Source organism: Halichoeres trimaculatus, unplaced genomic scaffold (genome assembly GCF_033239565.1).
Source record: "Halichoeres trimaculatus isolate MK-OKI-2021-1 unplaced genomic scaffold, fHalTri1.1 fHalTri1_scaffold_20, whole genome shotgun sequence".
Classification (NCBI taxonomy): domain Eukaryota; kingdom Metazoa; phylum Chordata; class Actinopteri; order Labriformes; family Labridae; genus Halichoeres; species Halichoeres trimaculatus.
Window position 1 is genome coordinate 16,521,446 of NW_027437198.1, and position 23,134 is coordinate 16,544,579.

Genomic DNA, 23,134 nt, shown 5'->3' on the forward strand with positions numbered 1-23,134 from the left:
GCACACACAAAGCGATGACTCAGCTCTATTTTCGGTCGTCAGATTTGTCAAAAGCCCTTTGGGTCGTTCAAGTGACAAGCAGATCTCTTATAGACTTGGATTCAGAGTGAATATAAACCACTGAATCACAAATAGAGGATGTTTGTTTGTTTTGAAACATTCGGTCAACACTTCCCTGGGTGTTAAAGAATAAATCAAAATTAGATAAATAAAGGTGGAGGTTATATTTTCAAACCCATGGTAACAAAAATAATAATTAAAAAAACATAATAGAGAAATAACAGTTACTTGAGCCAGGCTGAAAACATGTTTGTTTTTAGTGTTAAGATTAGTTTTTTAGAATGGGTGTGTACGTGGTTTCTGTTGTTTCTGCAGCCAGCCTCAAGTGGACACTTAAGGAACTGCAGTTTTTAATACTTCCCAATAGGCCCCATTTTTAAGACCAGAGGTTGCTGCCTGGTGTGATACTATTTGATACTACACCCTCCCAACCCCCAACAGCCCAGAACCTAGCATTCTAGAATCCTCCTTCACTGCTGCCATCTAACAAAGTTGTGTTTTTTGTTATTAAAATGACAGATTTGAGCAGATCTTATGTTGTAGTTAATGTGTGACTCCAGACTGGAAGAGAACAGCCCTGAATCTAAAGTCTTTCTTCAGGGCATCTGTGGCGTCAGCTGCTCCTCGTTGTTGCAGTCTGGTGGGTGGAAAAGGTGGAAGACCACTGAAGCAGCATTAAACTAAAGGAAAACAACCAACACTGGGAGATGTGTGTTGGCAGTTTGCAGAAGCTGCAGGGCTCGCCCTGTTACACAATCATATCTCTGCACAATAGTCTAATCTCCCAGCTGTAGGTGCAGTTTGTCTGCTCTCTTCGGGGAAAAACAACACAAAGCAGCGTGGCTTCGGATGCTGACTGCAGAGACGCCACAATGATTAAAACAAAAAAAAATAAAACTATCTCACGGTCTCATGTCCTCTGGAGGCCCTACAGTTTATAACACCACCTGACAGGATGTCCAACGGACTTAACGAAGGAATAAATCTGATGCACAGGTGCAGACCATACAGGTTAAAGGAAGAAGAATGTCTTCTAAAGCAGTGACTTTGTAGCACCTCTTTCAGCTGAATAATCTGCCTGGATCTGTTGGAGGAAGTGCGTGAGAGGCAGCTCACATATTTCTCAGGGCGATCAGGTGCAGTGACTTGTTTGAAAAAGGTCAGAGACTGATGCCAGCTTTGGTTGTCTGGCTTCAGATGTCACAACAAATAAAAGATTATTGTTTGATTGTTCTTTTATGAGAGGAAGAGAATTTACACACAGACCTGTATGAATGACTCACACACTCCAAAGCAAGAGTTACGAGGCTTTGACCAATCAGAATCCAGTATTCTGAACAGCCAGGTTATAACGGGCTCTATTGCCTTTGCCACAGGGTCAACAGAAGGAGGACTCTATTGGGCCAACTGTTTTGGTGTGATAGCCAAGGCGTCTTTTTTGTCTTAGGAATTTTTTGAACAACCAGAATTAAGCATCTAACTCAGCTAATGGTATGTGATTTAGATTTAAGAGTTTATCAAGGTTATAAAGGTGTTATCTACAAATGATTTATTACATCTTTGAAGTTTTCGGTGCAACCTTGCCTCGGTGGTTTCCACTTTATGGCCCCAGGGTGGTGACACATCAGCACTTGGCTGAACCACGTGAAGCTGGTACTCGCCCTGTGGAAGGGGCCCCGCCTGGTTCTCAAGAGGATGGATAATGAAACATCTTCTCTGAAGATCCCCAGACTAGCTACAGGCTAACTGGCACGTAATAAAAAGCGCTTGCGTTGTGTTCTTTGTTGTTTAAATTGACGATTAAAACTCAATTTCAATGGAAAAGACAAAGAAGGCAAGAACTTCCTCCAACCGACCAATCAGAGGCACTGATGGAGAATCGGGATTTCAGATGTGTTGAGGCAGAGCAAGTAGGGAGGGTCTGGTAGAGAAGAAAAAAAGAGCTTAAGGTCACAAACACACACACACACACACACACACAAACTCTCACACACACACACACACACACACACACACACACACACACACACACACACACACACACACACACACACACACACACACGCCCTCCTCTGGCATGCAGCTGATGTTGGAGTGGCATCTAATTGATCCTGTCAGAAAAGGTTTATAAGACGGCGAGACAAAGGAGAGAAAGAAATGAAAGAAATAAAGAAGAGAAAGATTCTGTCTTTGCAGGCTAAAACCCAAATAACTTCAATTCAGTTTTAATTTTTTTTTCTTTTGGACAAACTATGCGTCACCCTTTGTGCTTTTAATCTAAATCCAGGTGTTGAAAGTTAACGCACATCTTCTCCTTTTGCAGCTTGAACATTCCCTCATGCAAGGTAGTCAGCCCCTGCAGAGAGGAGCAGGAGGAGACTTGCACAGATGTAAGAGGAAAAGTCTCCTTTCATTAAATCCACATCCATATTTCAGCTTTGTGGAGCTGTCTTATTCAGATTAGAAAATAATAATAAAACAAAACCCTGAACCTATTGACCAGACATTGTGGGGTGCCTTTGGTGCCCTGGATTTGTGGAAAACAAAAAATTAACACTAAAAGTTATAACGCTGCTCAGAATTCATACTGACATGTAGGTTAACCTATATTGCCAAACATATTATAGTCTATTTGATTCATAACTTTGGAAGACCTCTGTCTCATTATTATATTTTCATCAAAACCCTGTTCCTTTTTTAATTTTACCGACTTGACGATTGTCATACCACTACAGGGAGCTAAAGTTGTATTTTGGCCCTTATATATATTATAAACAAGATGTTACAGCAATGTTTTTGTGGATTTTGTTAAAAGGGACAATTAACATCTCACTTCCTTTAAAAAAAAAACAAGTCTGGCTGTTTTTTGTTTCTTTTTTTTTTTTTTTTTTTGGGTTGGTTTTTTTTTTTTTTTTTTTGTAATATGAGTCAGGCTTCACAGAGTTGCTCTGTCATAAACGTTCAACATTCGGAGTCTCGCAGCCTCGTGCACTCCATCACCTTAGAGGTGACGTCAATTAAGCTCGTCATGGCTCAGGGTGATTTGTTTCAGACGCAGCCTCTGCCTCCCTCTGGTGGACGACAAACGAGGCTGCATTCAGATACACATCCTGGACGTCCAGATGACCATGTTATTGTCCCGTAAAATCGAGTGGTAGATGGAAGAAAGCAGACTGTTCCTGCACCACGGGGATATGAAAGTTCCAGACTCGAACTCCAAACCCTCCACTTTATGCTGAGATGGCTTCTACTTGATCTGGTGAGGTAAACAAGGTTGCTACATTGCTACATGTTGCTACATTCTCTTCTTTCGTACCACGTGATAAAAGGTGACAGGAAATATAAGAATGGTGTCCTCCCTTAGGTTAACCCATCTCATGCCTGAGAGATGTGGAGCCGTTAATCTGTCGAGTGTTTCAATGGTAAAGTGCGTGCTCTTTCTTGACAGAACTACTTAGGTTTAAATAGAAACACACTAGGTTTGTAACAGTTTTTTTTTTCTTTTTTCACCCCTTTGTGTCAAAGATACAATAAAGATGTTGTAATCCTCCATCAATGAACTCATATTTTGTACACTAAAATCCCCTGCCTTGGCCCTGAAACCAGAAAAATTCATTAGATCTGGGGCAGCATAAGCCTAGAAAAATGAGGCCTATGCAGAAGTTTTAGAAGTTGCTGTTCATCGAGGATCCGCCTGAGGCTGGCTGCAGAAAGATTGGAAATCAAACACACCAAGCAAAAACACTGACTTTTAAACCGTTAAAAACTTATTTGTAGCCTGGTACAAAAAAGGGCTTGGGTCTGAAACACTAATATCACTATCAGCACACACTATAAAGGAGGTGAATTCTCTTCTAACTTGGCAGATGGTCGGCCTACAAAGTGACATCAGTTACAACTTAAAAAACTGCAGAAATTAATATGTTAAATAAACACAAAGATATGAGCGAAAGAAAAAAAATTTTTTTTCAATTTTGTACTGTGATAAACATAAAATTAAAAACAAAATGATCAAAAGCTTTTGGTGAATGCTATTATAAAAAGGCCACTTAATAAACACTGATAACTTTGTCTTCCATGAAACACGCAATAATTTCTTTCTTTCCCTTTTAGCTCCTCTTGAAGCACCCTCATTATATGTGAACATGTTTCAAACATTAATTCTTCTGCACAAAAACACATCATATCCCTAACATCATAACCAGGGCTTGACATGAACTTTTTTCGCTTACCAGCCACTGTGGCTAGTGGTTTCCCAGAGCTACTAGCCATTCAGCATTTTCACTAGCCACAATGTTGTTGTTGGATAATTATGGTTAATATGATTAAAGCGGATGATGACATGCTAAAGTTTACTTTAAATAGATTTACAACCTTTTTGACCTTTAAATGACCCCTGTGCACACTCAAATAAAGACTACATAAATCAGGTATTCAACTCTGAAACGGTTGCTCGCCTTAAATACAAAAACATGGACACTATTGAAACAGCGTTATAAAAGGAGGAGTTTATTATTGTATTTAATGAAAGTTGTGAAGGTTGAAGATTAATTGAAAAGATAAAATCTAGCTAGAAACACTGTCTGCTTAAATATTTATTTACAGCAGTAATTTTCTGGACTGTAAGTCACTCTGGAGTATTTCTGGAGTGAACTTTTTACATATAACTTTGCTAAATGTTTGTATATTAAGAGGTTTAAATATTGTTGCATTAGCTCCTCATATCTGTGACCAGTTTCTCTTCTCTACGTGCGCTCCTTTCCTCCCCCCTCCCCTGCTCTAGGTGAGTGTTGCTGGTGCACAGTGAGGTTAAATGACCTCCATCCTATAAATGTCCTCACTTGTAAAAAGTTACAAGAGTTTCGGCGCTAGTTTGTGACTTAAACCGCAGAATCTGTTTGCAATAGAGAGCAAAAAAGATGCGAGTGAACTTTTAAATCACATTATCAGGCGCTAAACATCGTCATCCTGACTGTCAATAATATTGAAAAGCACCTTACGCTATTATCTAGCGTTATTACAAAGAAGCAAAAGAAGCTTTTTTTCTACATGAATATGTTTATTGGTCTTTAAAAAATAAGTCTATAAACAAAGACTCAAGAAGGAAATGAAAGAGATGATAGGTTTCTGTCATCAGTCACATCAATGAATGCTCATAGAGTTTAGTTTACCCTTTACAATTTAAAGAGGGGGTGTTGTGCTTTTTTGAGAGCCACTACAGTAGCTTTCCACGATTTACACCTAGAAAACAACTATTTTTCTCACACTGGTGTTTTAGAAAACTTCAGCCCCAGTCTGAAGTGCTTTGTTTTAGCAGCTTTCTCCTCAAGACTTTGGTGTTTGAGGCCCGTGCCTCCAACATGTCGTAAACCAGTAAGAAGATTCTTATGTAATGACCTCATCATTCCAGCGAGTCATGTCAAAATTTCACAAAGATCTTGAGCTATTTTCTAGAACAGACCCTTTTGATCAGTTTGCAGAAAGATTCAGGGATTTCTACAACATATGACTGATCAGCTGTTTGAAAATTTGCAAAGATTTAGTTACATGTGAGAAAGCAGAATACCCCCTCTTTAAGAAAAAGTAGAGTAGTTGGTAAACATTTGTAGTGTTCTTATTGCACCTCCAGCAGCTCAAGTGTATCAGATTCATACATCAACATGTGAGACTCTCATGTTTCTGCACATCACCCTCCTCCTGTCCTAAGCAGCTAAGGCACTTTCTGACGAGACAGTTTTCAACATTTGCTTCAAATGAAAAGCTGCAAACCGTGACACACATTTACAACACACACTCACCATTTCTGACACATTCAACTGAACTATGTGGATCCCTGATCTACTGCGCAACCAGATCAGATATCAGGGAACAAAAGGCATGACTACTCACATCTTACATATCAACCTCACTGATCGTCCTGCCTCTGGCAGGTTTCAGCTTATACTTCCCAAAAACTTTAACAAAGAAAAGACAAACATGAAGATGTGTGTTTCTTAAACCACTGCATCACTAGAGCAGCAGGAGTAGAGAAAAAATATCCTATGCTGAGATGTTTACACTGACTATAATTTGCAGAACAGTCTATTCAAACATCAGTTTCTAAAATCAAAGATTACAATGAGCTGGATTTTGACATGTCCTGCAGCTGTAAATCTAAAAACAAGGTATATATTGCATCATAAAACAGAAGTATTAAAAATAAATCTGCAATGTATTGTTCATCCAGCAGAGGGACCCCTCTTTCCAATAACCTGCAGCCATGACAAGGCGTTTGCATAGCTTATGTCTACAGTTATGAGATGATGTTGTTAGGCATGAACAGTGCATGTGTAGAACATCGTAATGAGTTCAAAGCACCTGGATAGCTTCATGAGGATCAAGTTATGTTAAAGGTTCAGTATGAGGCATTGAGTAATCACACATTTATGTAAATGTAAGCAGCACTGAACGGAGCCTTGCACCTTTACGCACGTCTGGGTTGGAGCAGCTGCAGAGCATGTTGCCACTGTGGGGTGTTTATGAGACAAAGAACAGTCAGAAATATGCACAGCAATAATTAAACATGAAGGTGAAAATAACCTCCACTGGGAGGGTTATTTGAAATTTCAAAGTTTCATGCACGACTGATGTGCATGCAAAATTTACTCAGTGCTCGGGCCTTGATAATCTTAGGATTATATTTAGGCCTTTGAGGAAAACAGTCATGCAGCCTTCACTTTTCTGAATGGCATTTACTGGTTAAGAATTAAACCAGTTTATATTGAGCACTGATTCATGATTGTCAGCTCACCACGGTCAGTAATATCTGACTGCACAGGCTGTCTGTATATCTCAGCAGGTTTTTGTCGACAGCTTGTTATTTTTGGGTCGAGGAGATGAAACCAAGAGAGTGTGGACCCTTCATTATTTATTCCTTCTTGCTAGGAAGCTAATGTTAGCTAGCATCTGTCTATGTCAGATCTTGTCAAGGAGCAGAAACAGCTTGAGGTGAACTAGATGCAGATTTTTCTGCTCCACCTCTGCTGAAGCTGATAATGAACATCTGCCCTGTGTGTCGAAGAAGCATCTGGAAGTTACAACCATTACGGAGTAATAACCTGGATTCGTTCTTCCATATGTTTAATAAAAATGGTCCCACTAACAGACTGCTCAACTATGTCTTACATTAAGTCCAAATGAAAGTTTTTATTTATATAAGTGTTGCAATGTTTGGAAAATGATTCTTTAAAATTATAGAATTGTTCAGAGTTGAGGTGACCCAATGGTCAAAAATTGGACATTTTGACTATATATTTTTTTGAATTGTACAACTTTCAATAAGTCAATAAGTTATTTGCTGTACAAAAAATGATATTTTATTCTCTGAAGTTTCTGAATCTGGAAATATAGTTGAATGCATTTAATTCCTGAGGAACCACACCTAAAATACTGACCACACCAATTTTAGTGATTCAAAATTAGGTTTATGTTAAAGAGGAAATTTCAGAAAAAAAAATGCTACATCCTTCAAAATTTGCTTGAATAATAATAATACCCAGAACTGTGCAATAGTCTAAGTGTTTTTCTACACATACTTCAATATTTATTCTGGTACAAAATAATCACCCCAGATGTGTGTAAATAGCTTCAAACCAAGCCTTGTGACTCTTCAGTCATCGATCTGAATCTCACTGAAGTAGCAGGTTGCACAACTTTGTTAAAGTCAAATACACCCTGAAAGTTTCAGCCTGTTCTCTTGTATAGTTTTAACCAATTATTGCCTAAACTAATGTTCAAATATACAAAAAAAAATGTTTTTGTGTGTTTCGGCATTCTTACAGATGCCAAATTAGGTGGCGATTGTAAATTTGAATATAGCACTTTCAACAGTTAAAAATAAGTTATGTTAAAAGATATTACAAGTTTGACCTCTAACCAATATATAAGGACATAGTGCATTTGATATGATCCTTGGTATGTGCAGGATATGAATCAATAGGCATTATTGGGATACAAAGGTCATCTCAGCTGCATCAAGGCCTAACAGGGTATGTCCCCAATTAACAACAACATGCCTCAAGGGGTTAAAGAAATCATAATTCTTAGCGCATTAAACTGTCAAAATGCAGAATGTGAGAAAAATGGACGTTAAAAGTTAAGTTTCTTCACTTCAGAATGCTCCTGGCTCATAGGTAGGACCTTCTCTTCCTTCTATATATTTTCTGGGGGGGTTTTTTGTTTTGTTTTGCTTTTTGACCTTTTTTTTAACCTTTTTTAAAAACCTATTTTTTCACCATAAAGCCACCTTAAAGCTGCTGTTAGAAGTTTTCAGCTGGTTATGGGAGGAGCATTTCAGGCTACATGTCCGTGTTGGGACAGAGCTACGGGGCTGTACAGTGTTGGTTCAATGCAGATGCATGAACCAGCTTTGACATAATGTAAAGGACAGCTCAGCTCAGGATATCAGTTTTGTCCAGGGGGCGCCAAAGACAAATGGAACCAAAAGCAAGAGCTTGGTTGCTTAGCTTTCAAGGGTGGCAAAGATTAATCCTGGGGTTGAAGAGACCTTTCTTCTGTTTGCAGGATGTAAATAAAGTTAAATTGATGCTTCTTTCAAAGTCTGACAGCTGAGCACTTTCAGATAAAATCAGCAGGGTATCATTTTGCATGATCAGCTCATCACGTTGACTTCATCCTCTCAGGATGACAGCGATGAACTCATTAAAACATCCAAAACTGATCATCAGCAATTCTCTGGACTCCATTAGCCCGTCAACACTGCAGCACCCACCTATACAGTACAGATGATTTCTGTTTACATCTCAAGAGCCTCATGATTTAAGAGGATACGCGACAGGGAAGATAAGAATGAGGGTCTGAATGTGTCAGTTTGATTTGATTTTTCCAACAGCACCAGCAAAGAAAGGCCACACAGAGGAGCAGAGCACTCGACTCCCCCAGCTTTCATTGATCGTGTGCTGACCTGGTGTGAAACCCTGCCCTGCACGTGTCACGTTAGTGTTAAACGCTGAAACTCACTTAATAGCTCTAGAAGGAGAAGAAGAAGCCTCTCTGACTCTGCTCGTACGCCGACATAAAGCTTCATGTTAAGGACACATTAGGTGCAGATGGCTCATTGAACAGAGGGGAGGAGAGAGGAGGAGTACAATCTTAAGATGGCAAGAGGAGAGGGGATCATATGCACAGTAATAGACCGTGCCCCTCCCCCTCGCTAAGTGCTGCAGAGATGCGAGGGAATCTGTGTGTATGAGGGCAAGTGAGGAGCCAACAGAGGAGGAGGAGGAAGGGGAGGGGGATGGGAGGAGAAAGTGTGTATTTATGTACGAGCCGAGGCTGTTGCTACTCTTTGATGATGGTTGAAGATGAAGGAGGAGAAAGAGAAGGAAGGAAATGAAGTCGAGCTGATCAAGTTAACCACTGCTACACTCAGAGTGTACACTCACAAGTTCACACACACAGAAAGAAAACATGGCGGTTACATTCACTGGCTGGATCTGAGTATTGTTTGATTTTTTTATGTAAGCTATGCAAAGATTAAAGATTTTTTTCACATCAAATCCCCCGCTAGGATTTAAGAAAGCTCTCTGGATGAGGCCGAAGGGGAGGCGATGCTGTCAGGAGGAAGACTGTCAGCCTTGGTGTGGTACAGTGGGGCAAGGGAGCATGGCTACTTCAGGAGCCTCCCAGGACGGGAAAATGTGCTTCTCTTCACGTGCGACATGCTTATGAGGTCAGACAGCAGAGTGCACAATGCACTCCTCAGCCACTGCACCACACGCGCACACTCACAAACACACACGTAATACACACATAAGGTCCCTCTGTCTTCTGCACACACTCTCACACACAAACACACAATCCCTCCACATTTCTCTAAGCTGGGACCAGCCAGCAGCAAGGACAACCAGCCGTGGGTTTGACCCTGAATGAAACATCGGGAGAAAGAAAGCGTGGGCGTAAAAAGAGGACGACTTGTTTCAGTAGAAAAATAGAGGAATTTCCAGAGGCTGATAAAACGTCTTTGGCACTTCTGAAAACAGCATATTCACAGAGATTGACACAGAGTAGAAAAGGCCAAACTAGAAAGCTCTACAGCCAGAATAGAGATTACGATAATCCAAGTTTATCCACATATGAGTCTGGCCAAGCCGGGGTGGATTTGAGCCTGAACGGGGCCGTACTCCACCATCTCCCCGTCCACAGTGATCATGCCCGGTGCAGAGAGCGGCTCCAGGCGCAGAGCTTTCACTCTCTCGTACACTAGGTGGGGACACCCGCACGCCAAGTGGGCGCCCTTCTCCATGGCGAGAAAGAGACGCAGCAGAGCAGGACGTGAGATCCCTGCAGTCACGTAGTAGAGATGAATCACGCCATCGTCTGCCATCGCTCCAGGAGCTGTCCACAGGTCCTCAGCCAGGTGGGACTGATAGATAGCCAACACTAAGATAAAATCCTCCTCTCGGACCACAGTCCAGTTCTCTGGGACCGGCTGCTCTAAACCAGGAAGCAGAGAGTCTGCAGGTTCTCTGGTCTTGCCATCAATCTGAGTCTCTGGTCTCTTTGTGGTGATGGCGTTGTTGGAGGAGTTGGTGATGGTGTTGTGGTTGGAGTTTGTGCCAATGTGGTTATGGAGAGAGTTCTGATTGGGCGAGGAGGCAGGGAAGAGTCGACAAGGAAGGGAGGAGCAGAACGATGGCTGCTGAGGAGCTGAGGAGGGAGCGTGGTTCACCTTGATGCTCCCTTTAGGAGGTTTGGGTGCCTCCTTCACAGGCAGGTACGCTAACCTGCCCTGGTAGGTTCTGAGGGAAGCCAGGCGCACCAGGGTGCCCATCAGGAAGCGGATTGCTCCGACATGGCGGTACTTCTCACTCTCAATGTCGACGTCAGCAACAAAGCCCCAGGCCAAGGAAAGGAAGGAGAAGAGGCGGCGGCGAGAGGACAGGTGGACGGACACCAGGTCCATGGAGCAGACCAGACCTTTACACAGCAGGAAGCCACAGCTCAGGAGGAGCTCCTCGTTCCAGGCCGGAGGCGACCTGAGAGATGGTTACAAACTGTTATCACACAAACTGTACAAATATTCATTTATGAGTACCATAAAATCTGGAATAAATGTCACATCAGCAGATAAAATAGTCTGTTTTTTGAGGCTGATCAGAAGGGAAATGGTTAAAACTGTCTGGAGACTGTTGGACTTTGAATTCCGTCTTTTCACTGTTGTGCATGCAGCTGGTGAAAGATTATGAGAATAAAATCTTTGTTAAAATCATCTTTTTTTCTTGTTATATATTTATCATGTTGTACCTGGTCCCATCCAGCAGGTGGAGATAACATCTTGTTCATGACTTGGTTCTACTGGCTCCACAGCTGCACTGTGGACTATAATCACTCATAATGTGTGCATTTCTAAACCCATTACATCATTCCTTTGAGAGTTATCAGCCACCTGAGGTGGCCTTTGTGGCACAGCGCAGCAGTTCCCGTCTGCTTCCTCCTGAGGACTGATGTGCCCAGTCAGCCTTTGCCATAATTAAACAGAGAGGAGATAAATCGTTCGTTTTTTAGGTCCACCTTCGCTCTTCGTCTCCACTGCTGCTCCATGCATTTAAATGACTCATTAATGGACTGACTCACTGTGAATAGTGGTGGACAGAGGCTGCCAGGGCGTTGCCTGAGCCACCTGGTAGAATCCCCAAAGGGGTCTGGATGGCCTCTTGCCAGTCCTCCCGCTCCATCAGACCATTTATCACCTGAATGAACAAGAACAAACACAGAAACCCCGAATCAGGCCACGGTCCCAGGGAGGAAGAAGAGCCTGTTCGAGGCCAGAAGTGTCTCACTGAGTGGACACATTATTAATTTATTATTTCTCCAGTGTGAATTAAAAGAATAAAAACAGAAATGCATCTTTATAACACAAAAAAGCTCAATGAGGTTTAGGTGCTAGACTCACATGCTGGCACTGGGCTTTTTTGTTATGCCTGAGCACAAATTAATTTTTTACAGGCCTATGCTGAAAAGGGCTAAAAATAGAAACATGGGTAAGAGGGTTTACATCATTCCCATCAGGGCTTGATTGGAAGATTCAAAACAGCCACTTAAAAACTGAATATGTTAACATCAAATAGAACAAAAAAAAAAACAATGACCTTTGACAAGAGCTCTTTATCTTTGGAATTAAATGTTTCAGTTACAAGCAGAGTCATTAGTATTTCACAGGTGAGTCTCAAACACAAACAACCAGAAGAGTCATAAGTTTTCACGAGGAGAGATGTGAGAACCCTGGCACTAAAACAAACTCTTGTCTGATCTAATAAGCAAGTGTAAGACCCTTTTAAATAAATGTCAAACTGCACCTCAAACAGCAGTCCATCTCCAGACATGATAACCAGCGCGTCCCACTGTGACAGGTCGGCCTTCTTCACCACCTCCCGTGCATGGTTCTGGTGCTCTGAAGGGCAGACGTTTGGACAAAGATAAGAGAGGAAAAAACATGAAAGATGTGTACCAAACAGGCAAAACAACAACAAAGGGCGCTGACAGATTTGTGGCCAGCCTCTGGGGGGAGGATCAGAGGGATTAGGGCTGAAAAGAGATTCACTTTCCACTCTCACATTAGCCCATCCAGTGGCTACTCAACAGCTCCGAGGCAGCTTAGCCGCCATGCAAACATCTGCGAACGACAAAGTGGATGCATGTGAGCGTTAAGTCTGCGCATGTACGTGTTGGTTAATGCACTGGTGGTGGACTGAGCTGCATTATCAGCCTTGTTTTACTGCCAGCATCCCTGAGGAGGTCCCTCCACAGGGGGTCTCTGTGGGCCAATACTGAGAGCATTAAAGTCTACAGTCCTGCCAGTCCAGACTCCCCTGTGAGGCAGTGTGTGTTTGTTTGTGTGTGTCAGAGAGACAGCCTTGGAAAGAAAAAAAGAGAAAGATAGAGACAGGGGCAGACAAGAGGGAAGTTATTGAGTATTCCTGCACCTCCATCATAGAAGAAATATTTCCCGCTTCAGCTCAGGTATCGATCAGAAATGGGACCTAAATAAAATCATCTCCTTCCTTTTCACTTTGCTCAACCTCCACCTGTCCCTTCCTTTCTCTCCCCGTCTCCCTCCCAGTGGTGCTCCCTGCGTTGTGCTGCTGTTTGTTTTCGCTCGTGTGCTCGAGAGGCTGGAGGCGGTGATGCAGTGCTGTGTTGACAGACAGATGCAGAGGAGGGAGAGAATGAGCTGACTCAGCACTTTGAACCTGACGGGGTTGTTGGCCTGATGCTTCACTTCCTTATTCAAGGGTCGCTGCCAACACAAACACAAGTCGGCCTCAAACACTGAGATTGCAGCGGGTCTGGGTTTTCTTGTCACGCAGTTGTTGATTTGTTGATTCTTCTTCAAGCTGCACAGATTGTAGTCTGAAAATATATTCCACCTGTCTCACTTTAAAGTGAGCATCTTCCTCCCCATGCCTCCTCCTCTGAGGTTACCCAGGGTGAAGATAAAGCACTGGGTGCTTCATACAGTATGTAAAAGGTACACGCTGGCACAAGAGGCATGTCAATTGGAGCTTGTCCTTCCTCGGGCGAAGCTGTGTGATACATCATGTGCTGAGGAAATGACTTCTGCCAGTCAGTCGTATCTAACCGCCGAAGACCCTCAGCAACCTTTACTCCCCCTCGGACTCTGTTTTTCTCTTCACCCAGAGTTGTCAGTAATCACTCCATCTTTTTCCCTCACAGTCCAGCTACTGACCCTCCTCTAAGCCCCAGGAGTCAGCAATGAAAAAAGCCTGCATACACATCAGAACTCTCTCTGCGGGAAACAACCACCAACTCAGTTTATCTCTACAGCAAACGTGCTGATGCTCCAGGTCAAACTGGTGCAGCAGTCAATCAGGGCCGGCGTTTGAATGAAACGAGTAAAGCTCAAAGGTTTAAAGATTGTCTGGATGTGTTCTTTTCCTCTGCTTGTTGGGATTCAGGAGGAAGCCTCTCACAGTTCAGAGCTGCTGATGACAGTTTCTAACATGGGATGCTGTTTAAGGTCACAAAAAGGCCACCAGCAGCTCACACAGAATGCTGAGGAGCTGAGGAGGCTGACATTTCATGTGGTTCACTGAGTGCACTGGCTTGCATGCTGAACATGTGGCCTGGGATGAGTTATAACTATCAACGGAGGCTTGGTTTGATGAAAATTGTGTTAATACTGTGTCTGTTAATGCTTACTGTACCAGACCTGTGTCTCCTCTGTAAATGATGAAGAGGCCATCTTTAAGACCTTTGCTGCTGCCAATCAGTGTTTTATGGCTTTATGTTTGGGGATCTGTTATGACATCCATCTGATAGTAATTTTACTTCCTCTTAATGAGATATTAAAGCAAACAAGACAAGAGGCAACAAAATTTAAAAGCATCATTTTTCATCTCTGAAAGTACAGCAGGGGTTCAATGTCCAACTGGAAGTTTAAGCGGGAGTTCACCTTTTCAACAGCAATGAGTGACTATTAAAAGAAATTGGACTGATATTTTTCTGGAGATTCAGCTTTGGTAGTTTGGAATCAGTCAAGTGTGATTTGCGTTTCCACTGCCAACAGCGCCCCCTCTTGGTAGGTGGCATAAAGCTGGATGCCGATAGCAGCATCAATTACGAAAAAGGTTGACGCCATAGCAGCACAACACAGCGTACCCCACTAATAAATCCAACAACGAAGAAAAACACAACACAGTAAACAAAGAGAAATGATGGAAGACATCCAGCATTTTGTCTTCTTTGTGATTGGCATATGGCTCTTTGTTACAAAGCACAATCAAGCTTTGGTTTGGAGAAGACTGTGTGCCATGAGGAGATGTACTGCAGCCTCTGTCACACGGTAAGTGTTGATTATTTCTATCCATCAACAGTCTGCAGTGTTGTAGCTCCACCTTCTGGGATCAGACCGGTTTAGTCTGGCACCCCAATGGAAGGGTCCCAAAAAGTGGGAACCACTTATCCTGTTCAGGGTTGCAGGTGGCTGGAGCCTATCTCAGCTGTCAGTGGCTGACACATAGACCGACAACATTCATGTGCACACTCACACCTACAGACAATTTAGGGTGTTCAGTTAACCTGATGAGTGTGTTTTTGGACTGTGGGAGCTGGAGAACTCCCTACGCATGCACGGGGAGAACATGAAATGCAAACTCCACACAAAGGCCCACCAGCCAAGCTGGGAATCAAACCAGTGACCTTCTTGCTGTGACCGTTGCACCACCGTGGTAAATGGACCAGCTTTTCTAGTATTTCAGCCCACTCAAAGCACTTTACACTGCTAGTCTCATTCACCCATACACACCACATTCACACTGATGGTAGAGGATTTTCTATTGGAAACCATAGGTTTTTATCTAATACATTGACACCCATCCACACACCACTGACCAACAGTGGGAGAAATTCAGGGTTCAGTGTCTTCCTTAAGGCATGTGACTGTAAGAGCTGGAATTGAACCCCCGGTCTTCTAATTGAGAGGAGACTACTCTACCACAGAGCCACAGCCGCCCATGCAGCAGTGGGACAGTACATCTTGGTTATTTGCGGATCTGTCTCAGTTAGTCAGTGGAGGTGCCACAAAATGCGTGTCATACCGAGGCAAACTGAACTCGGTGGAAACGGGACTATAGATGTACATTTTTGTCCACTAGGGGTGCCAGACTTGCACAAAAATGAAGTTTCTTACAGGAGTTTTAAATGTTTACAAAATGTAGCCAACAACACAGATGACAATGTGAGCACGCGTTCAGGGCCACTGACCTGTGATGACGAGAGTGTAAGGAACAGAGGCCTCAGTGAGCATGCCCTGTACGTGGCCCGTGAAGAGCTGCAGAGCCTGGCCACGTCCACTGTGCGGGTTTACCAGGATCATGACTCTGCAGGGTCGACGCACCTCCCTGTACACCACACCTGGGAACACAGGAGAGAGTGAGAGGAGGATGTGAGAGAATGGGAGGTCTTTTTATGCATGAAGAACTACAGCAGACAATGTATAGGGACAGTTTCTGCCCTCAGGGGAGGAGAGAACATGGAACGGTGAAGACGCAGGCTGTGACAGCATTCAGATAGACAGGGTTTGATGTTAATGTGACGTGCTGCTTTCTTCAAGAGGAGAGGCTTACAAGCTCCTTGGTCAGGATCATACCGATTATTTATAGCAGTTCTATGAAATTTCATTAATCCCCACGAGGAAATCCTCACGATGGATCAGAGAGACAGTAATGGAATGAAGTCTCTCATTTCCCACAGGACGGGAGTGATTCAGAATATTTTCAAGGTACTTTACAACAATGAAAGCCGCTAAAACAGAAAAGGAATGAAGTTATCTGTGTCTGATTGAGGAAAAGTTTGCAGTGTTTGGTGTCCCGGCTCTGACCTCATCAATCCTCACAGATTACACACACACACGCAGAGATTAAGGAGTGATGACATATAACAAAAAAAACCTGTAGCCAGAGCCTGTAGGTGCATGCTGGGAAGTGTTTGGTGCTGTAAGTGTGAATCAGTCAGCTTAATGAGAGTGCCTAATTGGGAGTGACTCTGTCAGGTGATTGTAGGAAAGATGCACAGCTAATGTGAAAGAAGTGCTAGCTAGCTTAATGCAGCATAGACCGTGGAGTAAAACAGGGAGCCTGGTTCTGTTCAGAGATAAAAACAAACCCAAAAAAATCCAACCCTGAACCTCTTAAACTCACTCATTAGCATTTAAGTACGAATAATCCTGCTGCTTTAATCCAGGAACAGCTGCCGGCTAAAAACAGAGAGACTCCAAGATGTTACTCGCCAACAGCTCTGAAGCAGGAGCACCATGAGCAATGAAATGCACTCTTTACACCTTCACTTTAATGAAAACTAATCAGAATCAAGTATCCAACAAAGAAGCTAATAACTTATTATCAAATATATTGTTTTAGCTCTTGAATTCCCCAATCACCAAAGAGATTTTGGAAGCTTCTGGAGCTTTCCAAAATGACTCAGGAGTTGGAGAAGTTCACTTCAGAGGTGGATCTCTCAGCTTGTGACCTTTAGAGCAGACAGAAACTCACCAGAGACCAAATCAAATGAATCGGAAAGGACAGAAAATCAAACCCCTTCACGTTCCAGAGAGTTCCAGATGTCTGCTGTGAGGCTGAGTTTTTTTTATCAAGGTGAAAAAATACACACACACCAAGAGGTCAAACTGCATCCACATTCTCCCTCCTCAGTAGCACCTGCCTCGGTCTGAGAGTTTTTTTTCTCGTATTTTTTCTGACCCATGATGCGCACAGGTATGAAAACACTGCAGAGAAAAACCAGAGGGTGTGAAAACAAACAGGAACACCATCTCTGCTGGTGTCATCTTCACACAGGTTAGCTTTGTTTTTCTCCTTTGGATCTTATCAATCAGCTCTTTGTAAATAAAAGTTGATTGGTTGATATACTGGTAAAAAAACTGATACTACATTGATTTAAGAGGATAAAAAAATATATATTTGGGGCAACATTCGTTCAAATAGTCCAAAGTTAACCAAAAGTTTTCCTGATGTCTCTTTGTTGTTCCAAAGTCTCTCTTGAACTATCATTTTCTCCAGACATTCCTCTGGAGCTGTGTGTGAGAATATGTGAGTGTGAAAAGCAAGCAGATGCAGAGGTAGTGTGTGTTTGTGTGTCTGGGTGTGAAATCTAGCTGTGATGACAGTTTTGATACCTGTGAGCAAATCCTGCCCATCACTCTGGCAAGCAAACTTTGGACTGCAGTGCGTGTATTTCACAGTAACAAGCGGGTAAACACACTCACACTCACAGGCGACAGAATCAGGCAGTGTGTCGGTGCTAACAAGCACTTATGTGGCATTTTCTTCCCCCAGGTGTATCACTGAGCTGTCTGTTTCAAGACACTGCAGCAGTGTACTTCCATTTCTCAGCAGGGGAGTCCAATTGGAGGGGGGAAATGGGAGCCTGGGTATCATTTCTTTCTGAATGAGCAAAAATCAGTGCAAGACTTCCACACAAACATCTGACCTTCCAGCACTGAACAGATGTCTGATGATCGCTAATATTCCTAACTCTGTTTTCTGTCCATCATCACACCTCAAGAATATTTTGAAATCCATCTGGCTCTGGTTAAACTCAGACTCAGAGGACCTTTCTTCTTTTAGAGTCACTTCGCATCGAGACTGGACTGACGTGTCTGCAAACATGCTGCATTCCAGCATTGGGGAGAGAAGACGAAAAGGAGGCACCAAGAGTGGAAATATCACAACTGATGCATCACCAGGAAAGGAGGAAAAAGAGGAGACGAGTGCTGACAGGCCATCACAGGCGTGTGTCACCGAGCAGGAGACAAAGACTCCTCAGGGACCGAGATGCCCGTCAGGGTCAGAGGTCGTCTGGTGACTCATTGTTGCCCTCCCACTCTGAGGCAGTGAGTAAAAACCTCTAGGGAGGAGAGATCACACTCTGACAGACACACCTGACCCAGCACAGACCGCAGTGCTTCTCTCTTTCCACCCAAACCGTAACACCCTGATGCACACGAGGTCCCTGCTCGCATCCTGATCACATCTGAGCAGGAGGAGCTCGCAGGGATTTGAAAAATTTAAGGATGAACTTGGTCACACTGAGATGGTGCTTTAGTGGAATCAAAACAACCTAACTCCCAAAACACATTCACAAACAACCCTCAACATGTGTCATATTTATATACTAGTTATGAAATGAATGCATAGGAACGTAAGCACAGAAACAAAGTGGGCTGAATGATGTAAAATCCTCCTTGTTCATATGTGAAGAATCTGTTATTTGTTTGCGACACACCACATGCAAAGCAGAAAAGCATACAGGCAGAAGCACCGACGGCAGCAGCTGGTTGAAAAAGTCAAAGTGAGTAACCATCATCTCACTCTTCTGCATGCAATCTCACTGTGGGTCTCAGCAGAATCCTGCAGACCATTAGCGTGTGCAGGACTGTATCATAGTGTATGCACTTCATTATTCACGGCTCATTCGTTCAGACCAAACCTGCAGTAAAAATAAAACTTGGAATGAATTGAATTACACTAAAACTGCCTGATTGTGAATTTCACAGATTGCAGATAAAGTGCGTCACACAGCCACAGTGAGATAGCACTCTGACTCAAATAACAATCTTGCGATGGAATTGCACTTTTAATCCAACCTTTCCATCTGCAATTCCAGACAAGATGCCATGCAATTAACTCAGAGGGTAAATACTCTATATGGGATTAGAGACTCATGCTGACTTTCAAACACCCTCTATGAGCCAGCAATTGGGTTTGCATCTATTACCACAACATTACTCATTTAAATCCCATAATATATTCTGTTAAATACTGTATTATTGGCTGGCCTGGATGTGGAATGCTAAAATGAGCTTATAAATTAATGATGTGATCTCATCACGGCTGAGACGCTGTGTTCAAACGGAGTGTAGAGGCAAAAAGATCTGTTGGTTAGCTAGTTCATTAGCATGTATGATCTGAAAAACCTCCCAAGCTGGGGCGCTTTGATGAGTGCAGGAGGAGGACAGTGACGTGTGTGTGAGAGGAGAGGAGGGTGTAGCTCTCAGGTTACCATCTGCCAAGGCCTGAAACCCAAACTCCTGCTGAGGCTCTGGATGTTCCTGGTCCCACGGTAGCCTCTCTCCTCTGTCTTTATTCATTCACCTCTTGTTGTTTGAGCACCAGGAGACTACTAACAAGAGGACAGCCTCGTTTCTAACCTGCTGTTCTGCCGTGTTCCTCCATCTTCAGTTACCTGCATACCAAATTAGTCACCCTCAAGTCAAATATCCGCTTCTTTGCTCTAAGACGTGCTCGAGCTGCCAGTGAGATCCACCATGGACACATATTTCTGTTTGAGCGAGGAGGATATTATCAAAGTCCAGTGGTATTGGCAAGTATGTGAGACACTCAATTTATCATGTAACTAGATAAACAGAAAGAGGATGCTAGCACTCCAAGCTAACAAAACAACCACAATCAAGTTTCTTCACCAAATCATTTCAAATGTATCACACTCGTATCAGCAGGTCACTTTGTATCAGCTGCTATTTACCTCCACCAAGAAGGTTATGTTTTCGGAAGAGTTTGTCTGTCTGTGAACAACATGATTCAAAAGTAACGAACAGATCTTGATGAAATTTTCAGGAGATGTTCAAAATGGGATAAAGAAGAAGTGATTAAATTTTGGAGGTGATCAACGTGGATCATCGTCTGGATCCAGGATTTTTTTAAAGGATTCTTTATCATTATGAGATAGGGACGTTTTCACCAAATGTCAATATAACTCCACCATAAATGGTAGTATTGCTTTCCAAAACAATACAAGATAAGGTCACGGTAATTTCTGACAGATGCGAAAGTACAATCCAGACCCTGGCAATATTCTGGATACTAAGCTTAGGAATATGAAATACGTACTAGGTCATCGTGATTTTCAACACTGTCAGGTAACACATTATCGTACAAACCTGCAACTAACACCAAATTGTAGTAGACAGTATGTTGATAGGAAGTATAACATTCAAGTAGGACTAAAGAGTTGTGTCATAATCATAATATGCTTGGCGGACGTCTGCGCTCTCTGAGTGCTTTTCGAGTTACATCAGTGGATGAGAATTTGGACTGGATTGAGGAAATAACATTAGTATTTTTTCTTGGGCAGTGTGTGTTTCTGCAGCCAGCCTCAAGTGGACACTCCAAGAACTGCAGTTTTAAGCACTTTCACATTGGATTCATATTTATAGACCGAAGGCTGCCGCCTGCTCCAGCACTGGCTTTATTATTCAGCACCAAAGGTTGCCTCCCGGTCAAAGCAAGAAGAGCGTCAGCAGACGAGGTATAACATTGGGGATGCACGTCCCAGATCTGGGGATCCAAACTTTATCTGTTGCTATTCCCCAGCCTGATGGAGCAGAACACAAGTCCTCATGTTGGGACTAAAGAGCAGCTTTGTCTCTTTATCACCACTTCCTCTCAGATGACTAAATGAGGAGTAATCAGCTGCACAAACACTCTTCATCTTGTATTCATGTTAATGACTCTGGTTTTGAACCAGGATGCAGCACAGAGAGGCTAATGAGACTGGGAGACAAAAGAACCTGAGGACAGTCTGTGTTTTAAACAGAGCGAGACACAACAGAACCTAATTAGACTCAGCTCCACCGAAAAACAGAGCTCTTTGTTTTGGAGTGATTTCTTTTTGTATACAAGACAACAAAAACTCTCAGTGGGGATTTAAGCGAGCAGGAATAATGAAGCCTGAGCAGCGGCGACATGCTGTGTGCTGACAGAGGATCAGGACAAAATCTAATTACTTAAGTGATCAGTTTTCTGAGTTTGTGTGTGTTGGTGTGTTAAGACTCCAGATCCAGAATGATTCTGGCAGAATACCCTCTCCCTCTCATGTGGGCTGTTTCAGAAAAGAAGGCAGCTGTAATTACTCCTGGCAGGAGGGTCGACTTTCAATGTAAGCAGAGCAGGTTGCTGAGAGGTAAAAGAATGTGCCCCCTCTCCCTGAAAAACCTGTTTTTGGAGGATTGTGGATGTGGTATCATGCTAGTTAGGTCACAGACCTGTTACACGCTTTTGTAAAACTTACTCACTTTAGAAGGGGCATTATAACCCTTTGGAAATCTGATTGGTAAATCCTAGCATCATCTCTAAATCTGAAAAAAAATTGTCTATTTGTCTCAAAAGAGGTAAGACAGCTTAAAAGCAATGACTTGTTCAACAGGCTGCAGGGATTTAGCGTTTGAATGAAGTATACTTGCTTTTTGACACAACTTTAGATATTCATCTTGTTTTTGTCCTTAAATGATTTTGTTCTGCTGCTCTGTTTCTTTACTGAATATTTTTAAATAGGCTAGTTATGAGTGCAGTTACACCCTATGAATAATGGAGGCAGAAAGAAAGAATAAAACATATTTATCATTATTATCCCCTTAAAATTGTTTATATTTAGCAGAATTTCCAATCGTATTAAAATGAATACATAATGGACAACTATTTCCTTCTTAAGTACACGCTGATATATGAAATAAAAAAGTTGTATGATGTATTTTCACCCGCTTCATCATGATGCTCACCATCTCTACGAGGCGCCTGCAGCACGGACGCCTCCCTGATGGCACGCGCCCACCTTTCAGCCTCCTGGAGGTTCGCGAGCGGGTCCTGGACCAGCGCCACCCGAAAGCACTGCTCCACTCTCTGCCGGGCCACTCCGGCGCTCATCCAGCGCCTCTTAAACGGGTAGAAATAAGCTGTGAAGTAAGCGCCGACGTCCGCACTGTCAGGCCCTCTGTACGCCCGGCAGCCGATACAGTCAGTCAAGTTAAAAACCACCTTCGTCCGGCCGGGGGACGAGGAGATCCCCTGGACAGTCAAGGCTCTCTCCGTCAAGCTCACCGAGTACCGGACCCGGTCGTTGAGCGTGTCCGTAAACTCCCCGTAGAGCACGCCCACGACCCCGTTCCTGTGGCAGGATGGGTCTGGTTCAGAGGAGTCTTTCTCCATCCCGGACGGAGAGTGCGGCGCGTCCCGCAGGCCGGTGTGCGGATGGCGGAGCGGTGCAGCCTCTCTGGTCCTGCCTGTCTGCTGTCTGTGGGACCCTCCGAGTGAGATATCTGCCGTTTCTAGTCCACAGTCTCTCCCTAGTGACTGAAAGGGGAACAACACTAGAGGAGCAGAGGAAGAGAAGTTATCCCAAAAAGAATTAGTCGCCACCTTTTAAACTTTTAAAAGCAGGAATAAACAGTAATTTTAATCCAACCAGCTGCAAGACATGTTTGTGTTTCCTCTGCTTCCATTTAAGCACGGACTGTCGGGCTCTGGTCACATAACACATAGCTGTCGTCCGTTCCTGACTTGAAAAATACATCTGATTTAACTTTGATTACTTATAAACACAAACACTATTTTTTATTAATATAAAATTAATCTTGTTGAGCTCATAACAACAACCAAAGAGTTAATCTAAAATTTCAAGACGCCTTTCTACTTTTTCAAAAACATTCACAGGCTTTTCCTATATTATTTATTTATAATGGGTC

The 23,134-nt window shown here is 43.0% G+C and overlaps 1 protein-coding gene across 1 annotated transcript; it reads right to left on the bottom strand.

Annotated features, from left to right (window-relative positions):
- Positions 1-5,135: 5,135 nt before the first annotated feature.
- Positions 5,136-22,686, bottom strand: LOC141809282 (sphingosine kinase 1-like). Its single transcript, XM_074696248.1, has 5 exons — positions 22,172-22,686; positions 15,844-15,993; positions 12,417-12,511; positions 11,695-11,810; positions 5,136-11,096 (listed from the first exon to the last, which is right to left on the bottom strand). Exons 1-5 carry the CDS (start codon positions 22,596-22,598, stop codon positions 10,184-10,186), a joined length of 1,701 nt encoding a protein of 566 aa, XP_074552349.1. The 5' UTR covers positions 22,599-22,686; the 3' UTR covers positions 5,136-10,183.
- Between the last annotated feature and the right edge of the window lie 448 nt (positions 22,687-23,134).

Coding starts and splice junctions, on each gene's coding strand:
- LOC141809282 (XM_074696248.1), bottom strand. CDS start 22,598: ATGGAGAAAGACTCCTCTGAACCAGACCCATCCTGCCACAGGAACGGG. Junction 15,994..22,171: donor GCAGGCGCCTCGTAGAGATG/GTGAGCATCATG, acceptor CTGTGTTCCCAG/GTGTGGTGTACAGGGAGGTG. Junction 11,811..12,416: donor GAGATGGACTGCTGTTTGAG/GTGCAGTTTGAC, acceptor TTGTTCATTCAG/GTGATAAATGGTCTGATGGA.